This window comes from Scyliorhinus torazame, chromosome 19, assembly GCF_047496885.1.
Source record: "Scyliorhinus torazame isolate Kashiwa2021f chromosome 19, sScyTor2.1, whole genome shotgun sequence".
Taxonomy (NCBI): Eukaryota; Metazoa; Chordata; class Chondrichthyes; order Carcharhiniformes; family Scyliorhinidae; genus Scyliorhinus; species Scyliorhinus torazame.
This window is the reverse complement of record NC_092725.1, coordinates 24,439,621-24,462,227: the sequence shown is the minus strand read 5'-3', so window position 1 is coordinate 24,462,227 and position 22,607 is coordinate 24,439,621. Positions and strand designations below refer to the sequence as shown.

The 22,607-nt window shown below is 53.4% G+C and overlaps 3 protein-coding genes across 8 annotated transcripts in view; 1 reads left to right on the top strand and 2 right to left on the bottom strand.

The window, feature by feature from the left end:
* Positions 1–2,735, top strand: part of cfap119 (cilia and flagella associated protein 119) — a 57,196-nt gene extending 54,461 nt beyond the window's left edge. The window contains exon 8 of one of the 2 annotated variants that reach the window (XM_072484151.1): positions 2,441–2,735. In XM_072484151.1, coding sequence (XP_072340252.1) covers positions 2,441–2,646 — 206 coding nt within the window. In that variant the 3' untranslated portion in view covers positions 2,647–2,735. Of the gene's footprint in view, positions 1–2,437 lie in introns of both variants that reach the window. The other variant, XM_072484149.1, reaches the window with a different exon arrangement.
* Positions 2,736–12,426: 9,691 nt separating this feature from the next.
* Positions 12,427–16,514, bottom strand: LOC140396055 (uncharacterized). The gene is made up of 2 exons (XM_072484148.1): positions 15,377–16,514; positions 12,427–13,024 (listed from the first exon to the last, which is right to left on the bottom strand). The coding sequence occupies exons 1-2, from the start codon at positions 16,512–16,514 to the stop codon at positions 12,984–12,986; spliced, it is 1,179 nt and encodes a 392-aa protein (XP_072340249.1). The 3' UTR covers positions 12,427–12,983.
* The window catches only part of LOC140396053 (phosphorylase b kinase gamma catalytic chain, skeletal muscle/heart isoform-like), a 49,944-nt gene continuing 42,840 nt past the window's right edge, over positions 15,504–22,607 (bottom strand). For 2 of the 5 annotated variants that reach the window (XM_072484143.1, XM_072484144.1), the window contains exon 11: positions 15,508–17,325. Coding sequence is in view for 1 of the 5 variants with exons in the window: in XM_072484147.1 (XP_072340248.1) it covers positions 17,287–17,325 (39 nt within the window). In the remaining 4 variants the exon portion in view is untranslated. Of the gene's footprint in view, positions 17,326–22,607 lie in introns of all 5 variants that reach the window. The other 3 variants (XM_072484147.1, XM_072484146.1, XM_072484145.1) reach the window with 3 other exon arrangements.

Sequence of the window (22,607 nt, the reverse complement as noted above, 5' to 3'; positions counted from 1 at the left end):
GGTTAATATCTCCTCATCGTGCGCCAGGCTCAGCCTGATACAGTTTAAGGTAGTCCACCGGGCACACATGACAGGGGCTAGGATGAGCAGGTTTTTCGGGGTAGAGGATAGGTGTGCGAGGTGCGCGGGAAGCCCACAAATCATGTCCACGTGTTTTGGGCATGCCCGAAGCTTAGAGGGTTTTTCTAAGGCAATGCCTACAGTGCTAAAAACACGGGTGGTGCCGAGTCCGGAGGTAGCTATCTTTGGTGTGTCGGAAGATCCGGGAGTTCAGGGGGCGAAGGAGGCTGACGTCCTGGTCTTTGCCTCCCTGGTAGCTCGGAGACGGTTCTTTAATGTGGAGGGACTCGAAGACTCCGAGTGTAGAGACCTGGGTTAGTGACATGGCTGGGTTCCTCAGTCTCGAGAAAATAAAGTGACCCTCTTAAGGCAAAATGTTGGGGTTCACCCGGAGGTGGCAGCCGTTCGTCGACTTTCTCGGGGAAAATTAAAATGTCGGCAGATTCAGTATTCCAGGTTGGGGGGGGGGGGGGGCGGATTGTTGTTTTAGGTTGAGGTGTGAAGTTTGGGCTGGGGGGGGGGGGGGGGGATGTTTATTTTTCCACGTTGATGTCATTGTTTATGTCACTGTTATAAAAAAAATTCAAATACCTGTGTGGTAGTATGTATTGGGCGTCATGTGGGACTGGAAGCCCTAATGTCATTGGCTGACAGATCCCGGGTCCTGGTTGGCCGTTGACCTCATGCTCCGCCCTGAAGGCGAAGTATAAGAAGCCGGTGCCTTCCCCCGCAGGCCAGTTTACTATCGGGCTGCTGGGGAACAGACACGCTTAATAAAGCCTCATCGACTTCACTCTGTTTGTCTCACGGAGTCTTTGTGCGCCACAACCTGAATAAAACATTATTAAAAAAATAAATAAAAGGAATTGTATAAAACGCTGGTCAGGTCACAGCTGGAGTTTTGTGTGCACCACATCACAGGAAGGACGTTATTGCTGTGGAGAGAGTGCAGAGGAGGTTTACAAGAATGTTGCCAGGGCTGGAAAAGTGTGGCTCCGAGGAGAGATTGGAGTTATTTTCTTTTTTTTTGTTGAAAATATTTAATTGAGGCATTTATAATTTTAACCATTTTAAACATCAGATTTCAACAAGAGCAAAAAAAAAACAAACCTGCCCCCCCAGTAACAAATCCCAGCCAACATGGCTGACACATAAAGGACCACCTTCCCCAGCCCCCCTTCCACTAGTTCTCCTGCCCTTACTTGCCCCCTCCCTTCCCCCCCCCAGCGACCCACTCCCAGCTTCATCTTTCTCGAAATCGATGAACGTCTGCCACCTCTGAGCAAACCCCTGCAACGAAACCCTCAAGGCAAATTTAATGTTCTCCAGTCTGAGAAACTCGGGCATGTCGCTCACCCACACCCCCGACCTCGGGGGCTCCGGGTCCCTCCAGCCGAGTACGATCCATCTCCGGGCCACCAGGGAGGCAAAGGCCAGAACATTGTCCGCTCTCACCCCCTGGGCTCCCAGATCTTCCGACACACCGAAGATCGCCCACCACCTCAGGCCCCACTCTCACCTTTAATCCTTCTGACATGATGTCAGCAAACCCCTGTCAGAGGCCCCTCAGGTTGGGATTAATTTCCTTGGAGCAAAGAAGGCTGAGAGGTGACTTAATTGATGTGCACAAAGTTATGAGGGGAAGAGATGGCATAGACAGGATAAAATTGTTTCCCTTGATGGAGAATTCTAGAACCAGGGGACATGGCTTCAAGATAAGTGGCAGAAGGTGTCGAGGGGACATGAGGAAAAACTTCTTTTAAATGTTTTATTTTTTCCAATTAAGGGTCAATTTAGCGTGGCCAATGCACCTAACCAGCACTTCTTTGGGTTGTGGGGGTGAAACCCACGCAGACACGGGGAGAATGTGCAAACTCTACATGGACTGGGCCGGGGTCGAATCCGGGTCCTCAGCGCCGTGAGGCAGCAGTGCTAACCACCATGCCGCCCAGGAAGAACATGTTTGCACAGAGGGTAGTGGGAGTCTGGAATACGCTGCCCGAGTTGGTGGTGGAGGCAGAGACTCGAAACTCTTGTGAAAGGTACCTGGATCTGCACCTTCCGTGCTGTAAGGTACAGGGCTGTGGACTGGGTGCAGGGAGGTGGATATACAAAGGGCACCCTGGTGGCTTTGGGCTGGCATGGACGCGATGGGCCCGATGGACTCCTTCTGTGCTGTAACTTTTCAATGGTCCCGTGGCATCACTTAACGGAGGCCTGTTTCCGGAGAGTCAGATTGTGAGGGGTGGCGGCCATCCGGGTAACCACGGTGAGCAGGGGGCTGAAGGAAGGGAGGAAAACGGTTGGGAATGGGTGGGAGCAGACAGTTACCTCTCTTGCTAAATCTTTTCTCTCCCTCCATGCACCATGGCCATAGCAGGGGAGCTCAGCCCACCGGAGCAGCCTGACCAGGAGCTGCAGCAATACATCCGCACCCGGCTGACCGAGCAGGTGTCCGAGCTGAAGACGTCGCTGGAGAGCCAGCTACGCGAGGGCGAGCAGCGACTCAACCAGAGGCTCCTGTCCCTGGAGGCGCTGAGTCCATCCGGGAGCCAGGTTCGGTCGCCCCGGGGAAAGAGGAAGTGAGCACGGTCGGGGGGGGGCAGCCCGGCCCCCGCTGAATCGTGATGGAGTGACCCCCCCCCCCCAAATAAAATTGTTCAGCAATCCTTTCATTGCCTTGTCCTCATTGTACTTGGGGAAGGTGGGTGTGGGCTGCGGCAAAACGGCCTTGTCCATTCTGGATGAAGATTCCCTCATGCATGCAGGTGCTGGGTACGCACACACAGCAGTGACACACAATCAAAGTCCGATGCACATACCCCCACACACACAGTCCGACACTCACCCGCACACGGTCCGACATGCACATAAACCTATACACAGTCCAATGCACAGCCGACACAGACCCTCACACACTCCTACGTGCACCACCGCATACAATCTGAAACACATCCACAGTCTGACACACAGTCCGACAAGCACACAAATCCTTAGTCTGATGCATAGCCGACACATGCTCAGTCCGACACAAACACCCACACACAGCCTGACACACATCCTCACACAGTCTGACATACTCACCCACTCACAATCCGACACCCACATGCAAAACCGCACTCAGTCCGACGACATACACATCTGCGTACTGTCCAACACACCCAAAACTGCACAGTCCAAAGCGCTCACATACATAGTCTGACACACGCCAACACAGTCCGACAAACACCCCCCCCCTACAGTCCAACACACACCTGCATACAGTCTAACACACACACCCGCACAGTGTCCGATACACACACACACACAGCCCAACACACACATCACACATACACGTGCACACAATCCAACTCACACACGTATGCAATATGATACACACACATGCACGTATACAGTCCGACACACACACACACAGTCTGACCTTAAAGGTCCTTCCCATTTGTCCCTGATTATTACCATAATCCCCTTTTTTATTTTTGCCGTCACATTTTTGATCCATGGATGATTAATGAACCTGTGACTTTAAGGCTAAGCGGCCTGTGCCTTTAATTCAAACAGAAAGATCCAGAGGGCGGCACGTGGCGCAGTGGTTAGCACTGGGACTGCGGCGCTGAGGACCCGGATTCGAATCCCGGCCCCGGGTCACCGTGCGTGTGGAGTTTGCACATTCTCCGCGTGTCTGCGTGGGTTTCACCCTCACAACCCAAAGATGTGCAGGTTAGGTGGATTGGCCGCGCTAAATTGCCCCTTAATTAGAAGAAAAAAATAATTGGCTACTACTCTAAATTTTTTATTTTTTAAAAAATATATTTTATTCAAGATTTTTTGGCCAAACATAACAATACGTAGTGTTTCTTTTAAACAACAATAAAGCAATATAAATAACAGTGGCCAGTTTTAAACAAATAAATAAATAATATATGAACAGAAACAAAAAACAAACTAAATGGCAACTGCCTTGTCAAAAATAAATACTCTCCAAAGATACAATCCAACAATCCAATATACATTACCTAAAACAAGTGCCTATACATATACAATAACATCCCTGAGAGTCCGTCCGATTCCCCCCTCCCCCCTGGGTTGCTGCTGTTGTCTTCCTCTTTTCCATTCCCTCTATCTTTCTGTGAGGTAGTCGACGAACGGTTGCCACCGCCTGGTGAACCCTTGAGCCGATCCCCTTAGTACGAACTTAATCCGTTCTAACTTTATAAACCCTGCCATGTCGTTTATCCAGGTCTCCACACCCGGGGGCTTGGCTTCCTTCCACATTAACAATATCCTGCCCGGGCTACTAGGGACGCAAAGGCCAAAACATCAGCCTCTCTCGCCTCCTGCACTCCCGGCTCTTCTGCAACCCCAAATATAGCCAACCCCCAGCTTGGTTCGACCTGGGGGGTCCAATGCACACTTTGCCACCCCCACCCAAAACCCCTGTAGTGCCGGGCATGACCAGAACATGTGGGTGTGATTCACTGGGCTTCTCGAGCATCTCGCACACCTACCCTCTACCCCCAAAAATTTTACTGAGCCGTGCTCCAGTCATATGCGCCCTGTGTAACACCTTAAACTGAATCAGGCTTAGCCTGGCACACGAGGACGATGAGTTAACCCTACATAGGGCATCAGCCCACAGCCCCTCCTCAATCTCCTCCCCCAGCTCTTCTTCCCATTTCCCTTTCAGCTCATCTACCATGATCTCCCCCTCGTCCCTCATTTCCCTATATATGTCTGACACCTTACCACCCCCCACCCACGTCTCTGTGAGATAAGGGCAGCACGGTAGCATGGTGGTTAGCACAATTGCTTCACAGCTCCAGGGTCCCAGGTTCGATTCCCCGCTGGGTTACTGTCTGTGCGGAGTTTGCACGTTCTCCCCGTGTCTGCGTGGGTTTCCTCCGGGTGCTCCGGTTTCCTCCCACAGTCCAAAGATGTGCAGGTTAGGTGGATTGGCTATGCTAAATTGCCCTTAGTGTCCAAAATTGCCCTTAGTGCTGGGTGGGGTTACTGGGTTATGGGGATGGGGTGGAGGTGTGGACTTGGGTAGGGTGCTCTTTCCAAGAGCTGGTGCAGACTCGATGGGCCGAATGGCCTCCTTCTGCACTGTAAATTCTATGAGATCACTCTATCCTGCACCTCCTGCGTCGGGAGCTGCGGGAATTCCCTCACGTGTTGCCTCGCAAAAGCCCTCAGTTGCATATACCGAAATGCATTCCCTTGGGGCAACCCATATTTTTCCGTCAGCACTCCCAGACTCGCAAACGTCCCATCTACGAACAGATCTCTCAATTGTGCTACCCCTGCTCTTTGCCATGCTCTAAATCCCCCATCCATTCTCCCCGGAACAAACCTATGGTTATTTCTTATCGGGGACCGCACCGAGGCTCCCGTCTTTCCCCTATGCCGTCTCCACTGCCCCCAAATCTTCAATGTAGCCACCACCACCGGGCTTGTGGTGTTTTTCTTCGGTGAGAACGGCAACGGTGCCGTCACCATAGCTTGTAGGCTAGTCCCCCTGCAGGACGCCCTCTCCAATCTCTTACACGCCGCTCCCTCCTCTTCTCCCATCCACTTACACACCATTGAAATATTGGCGGCCCAGTAGTACTCACTTAGGCTCGGTAGTGCCAGCACCCCCCTGTCCCTACTACGCTGCAAAAATCCCCTCCTCACTCTCGGGGTCTTCCCGGCCCACACAAAACTCATAATACTCTTCTCAATTCTTTTGAAAAAAGCCTTCGTGACCACCACCGGGAGGCACTGAAACACAAAAAGGAATCTCGGGAGGACCACCATTTTAACCGCCTGCACCCTACCTGCCAGTGACAGGGACACCATGTCCCATCTCTTAAAGTCCTCCTCCATCTGTTCCACCAACCGCGTTAAATTAAGCCTATGTAATGTACCCCAATTCTTGGCTATCTGGATCCCCAAGTACCGAAAGTCCCTTGTTACCTTCCTCAACGGTAAATCCTCTATTTCTCTGCTCTGCTCCCCTGGATGCACCACAAACAACTCACTTTTCCCCATGTTCAATTTATACCCTGAAAAATCCCCAAACTCCCCAAGTATCCGCATTATCTCTGGCATCCCCTCCGCCGGGTCCGCCACATATAGCAACAAATCATCCGCATACAGAGATACCGGGTGTTCTTCTCCTCCCCCGAGTACTCCCCTCCACTTCCTGGAACCCCTCAATGCTATGGCCAGGGGCTCAATCGCCAGTGCAAACAATAACGGGGACAGAGGACATCCCTGCCTCGTCCCTCTATGGAGCCGAAAATAATCAGACCCCCGTCCATTCGTGACCACGCTCGCCATCGGGGCCCTATACAGCAACTGTACCCATCTGATATACCCAACTCCAAAGCCAAATCTCCTCAGCACCTCCCACAAATAATCCCACTCCACTCTATCAAATGCTTTCTCGGCATCCATTGCCACCACTATCTCCACTTCCCCCTCTGGTGGGGGCATCATCATTACCCCTAGCAGCCTCCGTATATTTGTATTCAGCTGTCTCCCCTTCACAAACCCAGTTTGGTCCTCATGAACCACCCCCGGGACACAATCCTCTATCCTCGTTGCCATTACCTTGGCCAGAATCTTAGCGTCCACATTCAGGAGGGAAATAGGCCTATAGGACCCGCATTGCAGCGGGTCTTTTTCCTTCTTTAGGAGGAGCGATATCGTTGCCTCTGACATAGTCGGGGGCAGCTGCCCCCTTTCCCTCGCCTCATTAAAGGTTCTCATCAGTAGCGGGGCCAGCAAGTCCATATATTTCCTATAGAATTCCACTGGGAATCCGTCTGGTCCCGGGGCCTTCCCCGCCTGCATGCTCCCAATCCCTTTCACTACTTCCTCCGTCTCAATCTGTGCTCCCAGTCCCTCCCTCTCCTGCTCCTCCACCTTAGGAAATTCCAGCTGATCCAGAAGGCACATCATTCTCTCCTTCCCATCCGGGGGCTGAGCTTCATATAATCTTTCATAAAATGCCTTGAACACTCCATTCACTCTCTCCGCTCCCCGCTCCATATCTCCCTCCTCATCTCTCACCCCCCCTATCTCCCTCGCTGCTCCCCTTTTCCTCAGTTGGTGGGCCAGCAACCTGCTCGCCTTCTCCCCGTATTCGTACTGTACACCCTGTGCCTTCCTCCATTGTGCCTCTGCATTAACCGTAGTCAACAAGTCAAATTCTACATGTAGCCTTTGCCTTTCCCTGTACAGTCCCTCCTCCGGTGCCTCTGCATATTGTCTATCCACTCTCAGAAGTTCTTTCAACAACCGCTCCCTTTCCCTACCCTCCTGCTTTCCTTTATGTGCCCTAATAGATATCAGCTCCCCTCTAACCACTGCCTTCAGCGCCTCCCAGACCACTCCCACCTGAACCTCCCCATTATCATTGAGTTCCAAGTACCTTTCAATACACCCCCTCACCCTTAAACACACCCCCTCATCTGCCAATAATCCCATGTCCATTCTCCAGGGTGGACGCTGTTCTTTTTCCTCTCCTATCTCCAGGTCCACCCAATGTGGAGCGTGATCCGAAATAGCTATAGCCGTGTACTCCGTCACCTTCGGGATCAGTGCCCTTCCCAAAACAAAAAAGTCTATCCGTGAATAAACTTTGTGGACATAGGAGAAAAACGAAAACTCCTTACTCCTAGGTCTACTAAATCTCCAGGGATCTACTCCTCCCATCTGCTCCATAAAGTCCTTAAGCACCCTAGCTACAGCCGGCCTCCTTCCGGTCCTGGACCTCGATCTGTCCAGCCCTGGGTCCAGCACCGTATTAAAATCTCCACCCATTACCAACTTCCCCACCTCTAGGTCCGGGATACGTCCTAACATACGCCTCATAAAGTTGGCATCATACCAGTTCGGGGCATATACGTTCACTAATACCACCGCCTCCCCTTGCAATTTGCCACTCACCATCACGTATCTGCCCCCACTATCCGCCACTATGGTCTTTGCCTCAAACATTACCTGCTTCCCCACTAGTATAGCCACCCCCCTGTTTTTTGCGTCTAGCCCCGAATGAAACACCTGCCCCACCCATCCTTTGCATAGTCTGACCTGGTCTATCAGTTTCAGATGCGTCTCCTGCAGCATAACCACATCTGCCTTAAGTTTCTTTAGGTGTGCGAGTACCCGTGCCCTCTTTAACGGCCCGTTCAGCCCTCTCACATTCCACGTGATCAGCCGGGTTGGGGGGCTCTTTACCACCCCGCCCCCTGTCGACTAGCCATCTCCTTTTTCAATCCAGCTCCTCACCCGGTTCCCACATAGCCGTATCTCCCCCCCAACGGCGCCCTCCCGCCCCGACCACCCCACCCCATACCAGCTCCCCCTTCTCCCCAGCAGCAGCAACCCAGTTAACCCCCCCCCCGCTAGATCCCTCACTAGCGTAATTGCACCCCCCCATGTTGCTCCCAGAAGTTAGCAAACTCTGGCCGACCTCGGCTTCCCCCCGTGACCTCGGCTCACACTGTGCGAGGTCCCCTCCTTCCTGCTTCCCTGTTCCCACCATGATTACCGTAGCGCAGGAACAAAGCCCGCGCTTCCCATTTGGCCCCGCCCCCAATGGCCGGCACCCCCAGCTCCTCATCCTCCCTCCCCCCCTCCCCCACGACATGGGGAAGAGAGAAAAGTTCCAGGGTCACAGGATTAACAACTTGGGAAATCATCTCTTCCCCCTCTTCACCCCACATATTCGCCCCACCACTTTGTCCCAAACGTTCTTTTTCTAGCCCGCTTATTCCAGCTTCTCCTCGACAATAAATGTCCACGCCTCTTCTGCCGTTTCAAAGTAGTGGTGTTTCCCTTGATGTGTGACCCACAGTCTTGCCGGCTGCAGCATTCCAAATTTAACCTTCCTTTTGTGCAGCACCGCCTTGGCCCGATTAAAGCTTGCCCTCCTTCTCGCCACCTCCGCACTCCAATCTTGATATACGCGGATCACCGCGTTCTCCCACCTACAGCTCCGAGTTTTCTTTGCCCATCTGAGGACCATCTCTCTGTCCTTATATCGGAGAAATCTCACCACTATGGCTCGAGGAATTTCTCCAGCCCTCGGTCTTCGCGCCATAACTCGATAGGCTCCCTCCACCTCCAACGGGCCCGTCGGGGCCTCCGATCCCATTAACGAGTGCAGCATCGTGCTCTCATATGCCCCGACGTCCGCCCCTTCTGCACCTTCGGGAAGACCAAGAATCCTTAAATTCTTCCTCCTCGCATTATTCTCCAGCACCTCCAGCCTTTCCACACATCTTTTGTGTTGTGCCTCGTCCATCTCTGTCTTCACCACCAGGCCCTGTATGTCGTCCTCATTCTCAGCAGCCTTTGCCTTCACGACCCGAAGCTCCTGCTCCTGGGTCTTTTGCTCGTCCTTTAGCCCTTCAATCGCCTGTAATATCGGGGCCAACAGCTCCTTCTTCATCTTTTTAAGTTCTTCCACGCAACGCCGCAGGAACTCTTGTTGGTCAGGGCCCCATATTAAACTGCCTCCTTCCGACGCCATCTTGCTTTGTGCCTGCCTTCCTGGCCGCTGCTCTAGAGGATCCACCGCAATCCGGCCACTTTCCCCTCCTTTTTCCATCCGTGTCCAGGGGGGATTCCCTTCTGGTTTACCGCACAGTGTTTTTAGCCGTTAAAATTGCCGTTGGGGCTCCTATTAAGAGCCCAAAAGTCCTTTCCACCGGGAGCTGCCGAAACTTGCGACTTAGCTGGTCATCGCCGCACCCTGAAGTCGACTACTCTAAATTTATTAAAAAAACAAAGATCCAGAAGGCTGGATTTGGCAAGTGGCCAATGAATTGCCTCAAACGGCTGTGCTCTGCCAGGTAAGTGGTGTTGATTGGATCTGATCCCACTGGTGTGGGGCTATTGTCTGTCCAGTGTTCCCGTTTTAATCCCTGTCCTGTTTAAATTGGAGCCTTTGGACACTGGGGGGGAAAAGAAAATCCCCTTTCAGATGGGTTAGTCCAAAACATCCCCTTTAGGTTCTGTGGCAGAATCCGTGATGTCGTTTGATAGACTTGGCAAGCAGCCAATCAGTGCATATAAGACTTTCAACCTTTTCCTATTGCGGCCTGTGGTTGTTGAAGCCAATCAGTACCTTTTAGGGAAGAAGGCGGATCTTCTGGAGAGTGCCATCCTTTGTTCAGTTCTGTTAAGCAGCCAGAGAGGAGGGCAGCACGGTGGTGCAGTGGGTTAGCACTGCTGCCTCACGGCGCCAAAGTTCACAGGTTCGATCCCGGCTCTGGGTCACTGTCCATGTGGAGTTTGCACAGTCTCCCCGTGTCTGCGTGGGTTTCGCCCCCACAACCCAAAGATGTGCAGGCTAGGTGGATTGGCCACGCTAAATTGCCAATTGCCCCTTAATTGGAAAAAAAAATGAATTGGGTCCTCTAAATTTTAAACAAATGATAATAAGCAGCCTTGAAGACTCTCTGCTGGATGATTTTAAGAAGTATTGTAGCCAAATCTGTGAAGACTTTCCTGTGTTAAAGGAGCACAGATGCCAACAGAACTGAGAAAGAGATTTTGAGGTCAGGAACCTTCAAACTGTGTGGGTCGGGGGCTGGGACGAGCTGAAGAACAAAGAACAAAGAAAAGTACAGCACAGGAATAGGCCCTTCGGCCCTCCAAGACTGTGCCGGCCATGCTGTCCATCTAACCTAACTGAAGTATTTGTGATAAAGCCACCAGTTTTGTACAGGAATCGGGCAAAGAAAACAGCTGAATCCCAGGATCAGAGCTGTATTGCTCTCACAGGGAGGTGAAAGCTCCATCCGGTGGTAGAAAGGTGGAAGTGCACCGACCTGAGCATCCTGTATACAGCACCATCTGGTGGCTGGTGACAAGAACTGCACACACCTGGAATTCTTAGGTAAAACACCACCTGGTGGTCAAAGGGCAGAATTGCACCAACCTGAACCTCCCGAGTAACTCTATTTCCCAGAGACTGCACCCACCAAGTGAACACTCATCTCAGACCTACCCCTTTAATCCCTGCTTTATTTTATTCCTCGCTGATACTTGCCTGGTGTTTGTCTTGTGTGTGTCTGGGCAGAGGGTGGGATAGGATCTTGGGATTAGGTAGTCTGTGGTAGACGTTATCCTGTCATTTTCTTATGTTCATGTTTTCATTGTTTTATTAATAAACAGTTTGTTGGGGCGGCACGGTGGCGCAGTGGTTAGCACTGTCCAACACACTCACTGCGAGTGTCACACACTGACACACTCACTCGCAGTGTGTCACACACTGACACACTCACTGCGAGTGTCACACACTGACACACTCACTCGCAGTGTGTCACACACTGACACACACACACGCAGTTCGACACACATACCCGCACACTGTTCGGCACACTCACTCAACACTGTCCCACACAAGTCCAAACCACATATGCACACAGTCCGACACACACAGTTCGACAGTTACACACACACAGTTCGACACAGAGTTAAACACAGTTCAACACACACATACACACACATTTCGACACGCATTTACACACACAGTTCGACACACACACACACAGTTCGACACACATATACACACACACACAGTTCGTCACACAGAGTTAAACACACAGTTCAACACACACAGTTTGACACATATATACACACACAGTTCGACAGTTACACACACATATACACACAGTTCGACAGTTACACACACAATTCGACACATATACACACACACAGTTCGTCACACAGAGTTAAACACACAGTTCAACACACAGTTCAACACACAGTTCAACACACAGTTCAACACACAGTTCAACACACAGTTCAACACACAGTTCAACACACAGTTCAACACACAGTTCAACACACAGTTCAACACACAGTTCAACACACAGTTCGACACATATATACACACACAGTTCGACAGTTACACACACATATACACACAGTTCGACAGACACACAGTTCGACACATATATACACACACACAGTTCGTCACAGAGTTAAACACACAGTTCAATACACACACAGTTCGACACATATACACACACACAGTTCGACACATACACACACAATTCAACACAGTTACACACACAGTTCGACACACATACACACACAGTTCGACAGTTACACACATATACACACACACAGTTCGACACATATATACACACACACAGTTCGACACATATATACACACAGTTCGACATACATACATGCAGTCCGACAAGTATACATACATGCACACAGTCCACCACATACACACATACATGCAGTCTGACACACACACATACAGTCCCACACACGCGCGCAGTCTGACACACTCACAGTCCGACACGTGCACGCACAGTCTGACACACAAACAGTCTGACACACACACAACACAAATTCTCTGGCATATACTTTAATGTAGTGGTCACAGCAAGACATGGACACCCGTCGTATTACAGACAGACACTCGCAGTGACCCGGTGTAGCAGCCAGTGAGATGCTGGAGCCAGGCTGCGTGAGGTGAAAAGGGTGACACCAGCCCAGGCCTGGGACCATGGGGCTAGAGATAGCAACTGGGGAGGGGCACAGGATGAGGCATTCCCACTGACTCACTCTCTGCCCTGCGGACTGACATATCCACCACGCCCACAACTCGATCTCAATACGAGAAACAACTTGTCCAATTCTCACCCTGTGTTGCCTCTGGAATGAGCTTCCATACACCAGAACGATATCGGGGGGGGGGCTGATTTGGGCAATAGTTACTGAGGACAGACGGCAAGTTTGTCTCCCTTTAAGTGGAGCAGATGAAGGTCAGTTCTCGTTGAGGGGTTTAAAGTGAGGATGGTGCCGAAGGAGAGCGGGACAGCGCCACGAGATACGAGTGTGCGCCTGCCGGAGGGAGTGCAGAGCAGGGTGGAAGATACAGAAAAAAGCAACAGAGACAGAGGGTGTTACTGAGGGAGACAGACAGAGAGGAGAGGGCCAGAGAGAGGCGAGGGCCAGAGAGAGGCGAGGGCCAGAGAGAGGCGAGGGAAAGAGAGGGGCGAGGGCCAGAGAGAGGAGAGGGCCAGAGAGAGGCGAGGGCCAGAGAGAGGAGAGGGCCAGAGAGAGGAGAGGGCCAGAGAGGGGCGAGGGCCAGAGAGGGGCGAGGGCCAGAGAGGGGCGAGGGCCAGAGAGGGGCGAGGGCCAGAGAGGGGCGAGGGCCAGAGAGGGGCGAGGGCCAGAGAGGGGCGAGGGCCAGAGAGGGGCGAGGGCCAGAGAGGGGCGAGGGCCAGAGAGAGGAGAGGGCCAGAGAGAGGAGAGGGACAGAGAGAGGAGAGGGACAGAGAGAGGAGAGGGACAGAGAGAGGAGAGGGCCAGAGAGAGGAGAGGGACAGAGAGAGGAGAGGGCCAGAGAGAGGAGAGGGCCAGAGAGAGGAGAGGGCCAGAGAGAGGAGAGGGCCAGAGAGAGGAGAGGGCCAGAGAGAGGAGAGGGCCAGAGAGAGGAGAGGGCCAGAGAGAGGAGAGGGCCAGAGAGAGGAGAGGGACAGAGAGAGGAGAGGGACAGAGAGAGGAGAGGGCCAGAGAGAGGAGAGGGCCAGAGAGAGGAGAGGGACAGAGAGAGGCGAGGGCCAGAGAGAGGAGAGGGACAGAGAGAGGAGAGGGCCAGAGAGAGGAGAGGGCCAGAGAGAGGAGAGGGACAGAGAGAGGAGAGGGACAGAGAGAGGCGAGGGCCAGAGAGAGGAGAGGGCCAGAGAGGGGCGAGGGCCAGAGAGAGGAGAGGGCCAGAGAGAGGAGAGGGACAGAGAGAGGAGAGGGCCAGAGAGGGGCGAGGGACAGAGAGAGGAGAGGGACAGAGAGAGGAGAGGGACAGAGAGGGGCGAGGGACAGAGAGAGGAGAGGGCCAGAGAGAGGCGAGGGCCAGAGAGAGGCGAGGGCCAGAGAGAGGAGAGGGACAGAGAGAGGAGAGGGCCAGAGAGAGGAGAGGGCCAGAGAGAGGAGAGGGACAGAGAGAGGAGAGGGCCAGAGAGAGGCGAGGGACAGAGAGAGGAGAGGGACAGAGAGAGGAGAGGGACAGAGAGGGGCGAGGGCCAGAGAGAGGAGAGGGCCAGAGAGAGGAGAGGGACAGAGAGAGGAGAGGGCCAGAGAGGGGAGAGTGACAGAGAGAGGAGAGGGCCAGAGAGAGGAGAGGGCCAGAGAGAGGAGAGGGACAGAGAGAGGAGAGGGACAGAGAGAGGCGAGGGCCAGAGAGAGGCGAGGGCCAGAGAGAGGAGAGGGACAGAGAGAGGCGAGGGCCAGAGAGAGGCGAGGGCCAGAGAGGGGCGAGGGCCAGAGAGGGGCGAGGGCCAGAGAGAGGAGAGGGACAGAGAGAGGCGAGGGCCAGAGAGAGGCGAGGGCCAGAGAGAGGAGAGGGACAGAGAGAGGAGAGGGACAGAGAGAGGAGAGGGACAGAGAGAGGAGAGTGACAGAGAGAGGAGAGGGACAGAGAGAGGAGAGGGACAGAGAGAGGAGAGTGACAGAGAGGGGCGAGGGCCAGAGAGAGGCGAGGGCCAGAGAGGGGCGAGGGCCAGAGAGAGGAGAGGGCCAGAGAGAGGAGAGGGCCAGAGAGGGGCGAGGGACAGAGAGGGGCGAGGGCCAGAGAGGGGCGAGGGCCAGAGAGGGGCGAGGGACAGAGAGGGGCGAGGGCCAGAGAGGGGCGAGGGCCAGAGAGGGGCGAGGGCCAGAGAGGGGCGAGGGCCAGAGAGGGGCGAGGGACAGAGAGGGGCGAGGGACAGAGAGGGGCGAGGGCCAGAGAGGGGCGAGGGCCAGAGAGAGGAGAGGGACAGAGAGAGGAGAGGGACAGAGAGAGGAGAGGGACAGAGAGAGGAGAGGGACAGAGAGAGGAGAGGGACAGAGAGAGGAGAGGGACAGAGAGAGGAGAGTGACAGAGAGAGGAGAGGGACAGAGAGAGGAGAGGGACAGTGAGGGGCGAGGGCCAGAGAGAGGCGAGGGCCAGAGAGGGGCGAGGGCCAGAGAGAGGAGAGGGCCAGAGAGAGGCGAGGGCCAGAGAGGGGCGAGGGCCAGAGAGGGGCGAGGGCCAGAGAGGGGCGAGGGCCAGAGAGGGGCGAGGGCCAGAGAGAGGCGAGGGCCAGAGAGAGGAGAGGGCCAGAGAGAGGAGAGGGACAGAGAGAGGAGAGGGACAGAGAGAGGAGAGGGACAGAGAGAGGAGAGGGCCAGAGAGAGGAGAGGGACAGAGAGAGGAGAGGGACAGAGAGAGGAGAGGGACAGAGAGAGGAGAGGGACAGAGAGAGGAGAGGGACAGAGAGAGGAGAGGGACAGAGAGCGATAGGGAGGGACAGAGAGAGATAGGGAGGGACAGAGAGAGATAGGGAGGGACAGATAGAGGAAAGGGACAGAGAGAGATAGGGAGGGACAGATAGAGGAGAGGGACAGAGAGATAGGGAGGGACAGAGAGATAGGGAGGGACAGAGAGAGGAGAGGGGGAGAGAGCGATAGGGAGGGACAGAGAGAGGAGAGGGACAGAGAGAGGAGAGGGACAGAGAGAGAGACAGAGAGAGGAGAGAGACAGAGAGAGGAGAGGGCCAGAGAGAGGAGAGGGACAGAGAGCGATAGGGAGGGACAGAGAGAGATAGGGAGGGACAGAGAGAGATAGGGAGGGACAGAGAGAGATAGGGAGGGACAGATAGAGGAAAGGGACAGAGAGAGATAGGGAGGGACACAGAGAGAGGGGGGGGGGAACAGAGAGAGATAGAGAGAGGGACAGAGAGAGGAGAGGGACAGAGAGATAGGGAGGGACAGAGAGATAGGGAGGGACAGAGAGAGAGAGGGGACAGAGAGAGGTAGAGAGAGGGACAGAGAGAGGAGAGGGACAGAGAGAGGAGAGGGACAGAGAGAGGAGAGGGACAGAGAGAGGAGAGGGACAGAGAGAGGAGAGGGCCAGAGAGAGGCGAGGGCCAGAGAGAGGAGAGGGACAGAGAGAGGAGAGGGACAGAGAGAGGAGAGGGATAGAGAGGAGAGGGACAGAGAGAGGAGAGGGACAGAGAGAGGAGAGGGATAGAGAGGAGAGGGACAGAGAGGAGAGGGACAGAGAGAGAGACAAGAGGGACAGAGAGAGCGAGGGGACAGAGAGAGGTAGAGAGAGGGACAGAGGGGACAGAGAGAGGTAGAGAGAGGGACAGAGAGAGACAGAGAGAGGAGAGGAACAGAGAGAGGAGAGGGACGGACAGAGAGGAGAGGGACATAGAGAGAGAGGAGAGGGACAGAGAGAGGAGAGTGACAGAGAGAGGAGAGGGACAGAGAGAGGAGAGGGACAGAGAGAGGAGAGGGACAGAGAGAGGAGAGGGACAGAGAGAGGAGAGGGACAGAGAGAGATAGGGACAGAGAGAGAGAGGGGACAGAGAGAGGTAGAGAGAGGGACAGAGAGATAGAGAGAGGGACAGAGAGAGAGAGAGAGTGGGACAGAGATAGAAGAGAGGGACAGAGAGAGAGGAAGAGAGGGACATAGAGAGAGAGAGAGGGACCGAGAGATAGAGAGAGGGACAGAGAGAGAGGGACCGAGAGATAGGAAGAGGGACAGAGAGTTAGAGGGACAGAGAGATAGAGAGTGGGACAGAGAGAGGGAGAGAGAGAGAGAGAGAAAATGGACAGAGAGTGAGGAAGGGACATAGAGATTGGGGAAGAGACAGAGTGGGAGGGAGACAGTGAGTGGGGGATACAAAGCCAAAGAGAGAGAGACGAGCTGAAAGCAGGTGGCAGAGAGAAAGACACGAGCAGAAGTAAACAAATCGTTAGAGGGGGGGCTTTTGTTCTGAGGGGCAGGCCGTGATCATCAGGAGACAGTCGCTCCCATAGCGTGAGGGCTCCGTGTCGTGTTGACATGGTGAGACCGTTCCACGGAGGGTTGACGGGGTGGGTGGAGGAGATGATCCTCTGCCTTGCCCGAAAACCTTGCTGCCCACTCATAACGAGGGGGTGAGGGGTGAGCAGTAAAGACGGATCTCCAGGGTCACCAGGCAGAGGCTGCAGATAGCGGACGGGGTAACAGACCTCTGTCCAACAGGGTAATCGTGCTAGTCGGAGTGTGTGTCACGGTAGATGTTCAGGAGACCAGCTATCCCCACAGCAAAAGCTTGATGCCCCTCTTCCCCATTGAGCGGACCCAAGACCATATCCCTCCTGTGTAACTGGAGCGTGAAGGGCCCTCGTTCCACTCAGAAAGGATCTCCTCTGGCTCCTTGGCGCTGTTCCATCGAGAGGCAGTGGGATGTACAACAGTCAGTGACGGAGCTGCAGGTCGGAGTCAGAACCAGCAAACTGAGGGGAGAAATCAGCAAGAGATTAAGACAGAAAAATCAAAACATGCCATTGTCCCCCATCAAACACTCCCAGGACAGGTACTGCACGGGGTTAGATACAGAGTAAAGCTCCCTCTACACTGTCCCCATCAAACACTCCCAGGACAGGTACTGCACGGGGTTAGATACAGAGTAAAGCTCCCTCTACACTGTCCCCATCAAACACTCCCAGGACAGGTACAGCACAGGGTTAGATACAGAGTAAAGCTCCCTCTACACTGTCCCCATCAAACACTCCCAGGAGAAGGACAGCACGGGGTTAGATGCAGAGGAAAGCTCCCTCTACACTGTCCCCATCAAACACTCCCAGGACAGGTACAGCATGGTGTTAGATACAGAGTAAAGCTCCCACTACTCTGTCCCCCTCAAACACTCCCAGGACAGGTACAGCACGGGGTTAGATACAGAGTAAAGCTCCCTCTACACTGTCCCCATCAAACACTCCCAGGACAGGTACAGCACGGGGTTAGATACAGAGTAAAGCTCCCTCTGCACTGTCCCCATCAAACACTCCCAGGACAGGTACAGCACGGGGTTAGATACAGATTAAAGCTCCTTCTACACTGTCCCCATGAAACACTCACAGGACAGGTACAGCATGGGGCTAGATAAAGAGTAAAGCTCCCGCTACACTGTCCCCATCAAACACTCCCAGGACAGGTACAGCACGGGGTTAGATACAGAGTAAAGCTCCCTCTACACTGTCCCCATGAAACACTCACAGGACAGGTACAGCATGGGGTTAGATTCAGAGTAAAGCTCCCTCTACTCTGTCCCCATCAAACACTCCCAGACAGGTACAGCACGGGGTTAGATACAGGGTAAAGCTCCCTCTACGCTGTCCCCATCAAACACTCCGAGGACAGAAACAGCACGGGGTTAGATACAGGGTAAAGCTCCCTCTACGCTGTCCCCATCAAACACTCCGAGGACAGGTACAGCATGGGGTTAGATACAGAGTAAAGCTCCCTCTACACTGTCCCCATCAAACAGCACGGGGTTAGATGCAGAGTAAAGCTCCCTCTACACTGTCCCCATCAAACACTCCCAGGACAGGTACAGCATGGGGTTAGATACAGAGTAAAGCTCCCTCTACACTGTCCCCATCAAACACTCCCAGGACAGGTACAGCACGGGGTTAGATACAGAGTAAAGCTCCCTCTGCACTGTCCCCATCAAACACACCCAGGACAGGTACAGCACGGTGTTAGATACAGAGTAAAGCTCCCTCTACACTGTCCCCATCAAACACTCCCAGGACAGGTTCATCACGGGATTAGATACAGAGTAAATCTCCCTCGACACTGTCCCCATCAAACACTCCCAGGACAGGGACAGCACGGGGTTAGATACAGAGTAAAGCTCCCTCGACACTGTCCCCATCACACTCCAAGGACAGGTACAGCACGGGGTTAGATACAGAGTAAAGCTCCCTCTACACTGTCCCCATGAAACACTCACTGGACAGGTACAGCATGGGGTTAGATAAAGAGTAAAGCTCCCTCTACACTGTCCCCATCAAACACTCCCAGGACAGGTACAGCACGGGGTTAGATACAGAGTAAAGCTCCCTCTACACTGTCCCCATGAAACACTCACAGGACAGGTACAGCATGGGGTTAGATTCAGAGTAAAGCTCCCTCTACTCTGTCCCCATCAAAAACTCCCAGACAGGTACAGCACGGGGTTAGATACAGGGTAAAGCTCCCTCTACGCTGTCCCCATCAAACACTCCGAGGACATGTACAGCATGGGGTTAGATACAGAGTAAAGCTCCCTCTACACTGTCCCCATTAAACACTCCCAGGGCAGGTACAGCACAGGGTTAGATACAGAGTAAAGCTCCCTCTACAGAGTCCCCAACAAACACTCCCAGGACAGGTACAGCACGGGGTTAGATACAGAGTAAAGCTCCCTCTACACTGTCTCCATCAAACACTCCCAGGACAGGGACAGCACAGGGTTAGATACAGAGTAAAGCTCCCTCTACACTGTCCCCATCAAACACTCCCAGGAGAGGGACAGCACGGAGTTAGATACAGAGTAAAGCTCCCTCTACACTGTCCCCATCAAAAACTCCCAGGAGAAGGACAGCACGGGGTTAGATGCAGAGGAAAGCTCCCTCTACACTGTCCCCATCAAACACTCCCAGGACAGGTACAGCATGGTGTTAGATACAGAGTAAAGCTCCCTCTACTCTGTCCCCATCAAACACTCCCAGGACAGGTACAGCACGGGGTTAGATACAGAGTAAAGCTCCCTCTACACTATCCCCATCAAACACTCCCAGGACAGGTACAGCACGGGGTTAGATACAGAGTAAAGCTCCCTCTACACTGTCCCCATCAAACACTCCCAGGACAGGTACAGCACGGGGTTAGATGCAGAGTAAAGCTCCCTCTACACTGTCCCCATCAAACACTCCCAGGACAGGTACAGCACGGGGTTAGATACAGAGTAAAGCTCCCTCTACACTGTCCCCATCAAACACTCCCAGGACAGGTTCAGCACAGGGTAAGATACAGAGTCAATCTCCCTCGACACTGTCCCCATCAAACACTCCCAGGACAGGGACAGCACGGGGTTAGATACAGAGTAAAGCTCCCTCTACACTGTCCCCATCACACTCCAAGGACAGGTACAGCACGGAGTTAGATACAGAGTAGAGCTCCCTCTGCACTGTCCCCATCAAACACTCCCAGGACAGGTACAGCACGGGGTTAGATACAGAGTAAAGCTCCCTCTACACTGTCCCCATGAAACACTCACAGGACAGGTACAGCATGGGGTTAGATAAAGAGTAAAGCTCCCTCTACACTGTCCCCATCAAACACTCCCAGGACAGGTACAGCACGGGGTTAGATACAGAGTAAAGCTCCCTCTACACTGTCCCCATGAAACACTCACAGGACAGGTACAGCATGGGGTTAGATTCAGAGTAAAGCTCCCTCTACTCTGTCCCCATCAAACACTCCCAGACAGGTACAGCACGGGGTTAGATACAGGGTAAAGCTCCCTCTACGCTGTCCCCATCAAACACTCCGAGGACAGGTACAGCATGGAGTTAGATACAGAGAAAAGCTCCCTCTACACTGTCCCCATTAAACACTCCCAGGGCAGGTACAGCACAGGGTTAGATACAGAGTAAAGCTCCCTCTACAGAGTCCCCAACAAACACTCCCAGGACAGGTACAGCACGGGGTTAGATACAGAGTAAAGCTCCCTCTACACTGTCTCCATCAAACACTCCCAGGACAGGGACAGCACAGGGTTAGATACAGAGTAAAGCTCCCTCTACACTGTCCCCATCAAACACTCCCAGGACAGGTACATCACGGGGTTAGATACAGAGTAAAGCTCCCTCTACACTGTCCCCATCAAACACTCCCAGGATAGGTACAGCACGGGGTTAGATACAGAGTAAAGCTCCCTCTACACTGTCCCCATCAAACACTCCCAGGACAGGTACAGCACGGGGTTAGATACAGAGTAAAGCTCCCTCTGCACTGTCCCCATAAAACACTCCCAGGACAGGTACAGCACGGGGTTAGATACAGAGTAAAGCTCCCTCTACACTGTCCCCATCAAACACTCCCAGGACAGGTACAGCACGGGGTTAGATACAGAGTAAAGCTCCCTCTACACTTTCCCCATCAAACACTCCCAGGACAGGTTCAGCACAGGGTTCGATACAGACTAAAGCTCGCTCTACACTGTCCCCATCAAACACTCCCAGGACAGGTTCAGCACAGGGTAAGATACAGAGTAAATCTCCCTCTACACTGTCCCCATCAAACACTCCCAGGACAGGTTCAGCACAGGGTAAGATACAGAGTAAATCTCCCTCGACACTGTCCCCATCAAACACTCCCAGGACATGTACAGCACGGGGTTAGATACAGAGTAAAGCACCCTCTACACTGTCCCCATCACACTCAAAGGACAGGTACAGCACGGAGTTAGATACAGAGTAAAGCTCCCTCTGCACTGTCCCCATCAAACACTCCCAGGACAGGTACAGCACGGGGTTAGATACAGATTAAAGCTCCTTCTACACTGTCCCCATGAAACACTCACAGGACAGGTACAGCATGGGGCTAGATAAAGAGTAAAGCTCCCGCTACACTGTCCCCATCAAACACTCCCAGGACAGGTACAGCACGGGGTTAGATACAGAGTAAAGCTCCCTCTACACTGTCCCCATGAAACACTCACAGGACAGGTACAGCATGGGGTTAGATTCAGAGTAAAGCTCCCTCTACTCTGTCCCCATCAAACACTCCCAGACAGGTACAGCACGGGGTTAGATACAGGGTAAAGCTCCCTCTACGCTGTCCCCATCAAACACTCCGAGGACAGAAACAGCACGGGGTTAGATACAGGGTAAAGCTCCCTCTACGCTGTCCCCATCAAACACTCCGAGGACAGGTACAGCATGGGGTTAGATACAGAGTAAAGCTCCCTCTACACTGTCCCCATTAAACACTCCCAGGGCAGGTACAGCACGGGGTTAGATACAGAGTAAAGCTCCCTCTACAGAGTCCCCAACAAACACTCCCAGGACAGGTACAGCACGGGGTTAGATACAGAGTAAAGCTCCCTCTACACTGTCTCCATCAAACACTCCCAGGACAGGGACAGCACAGGGTTAGATACAGAGTAAAGCTCCCTCTACACTGTCCCCATCAAACACTCCCAGGACAGGTACAGCACGGGGTTAGATACAGAGTAAAGCTCCCTCTGCACTGTCCCCATCAAACACTCCCAGGACAGGTACAGCACGGGGTTAGATACAGAGTAAAGCTCCCTCTACACTGTCCCCATCACACTCCAAGGACAGGTACAGCACGGAGTTAGATACAGAGTAAAGCTCCCTCTGCACTGTCCCCATCAAACACTCCCAGGACAGGTACAGCACGGGGTTAGATACAGAGTAAAGCTCCCTCTACGCTGTCCCCATCAAACACTCCGAGGACAGGTACAGCATGGGGTTAGATACAGAGTAAAGCTCCCTCTACACTGTCCCCATTAAACACTCCCAGGGCAGGTACAGCACGGGGTTAGATACAGAGTAAAGCTCCCTCTACAGAGTCCCCAACAAACACTCCCAGGACAGGTACAGCACGGGGTTAGATACAGAGTAAAGCTCCCTCTACACTGTCTCCATCAAACACTCCCAGGACAGGGACAGCACAGGGTTAGATACAGAGTAAAGCTCCCTCTACACTGTCCCCATCAAAC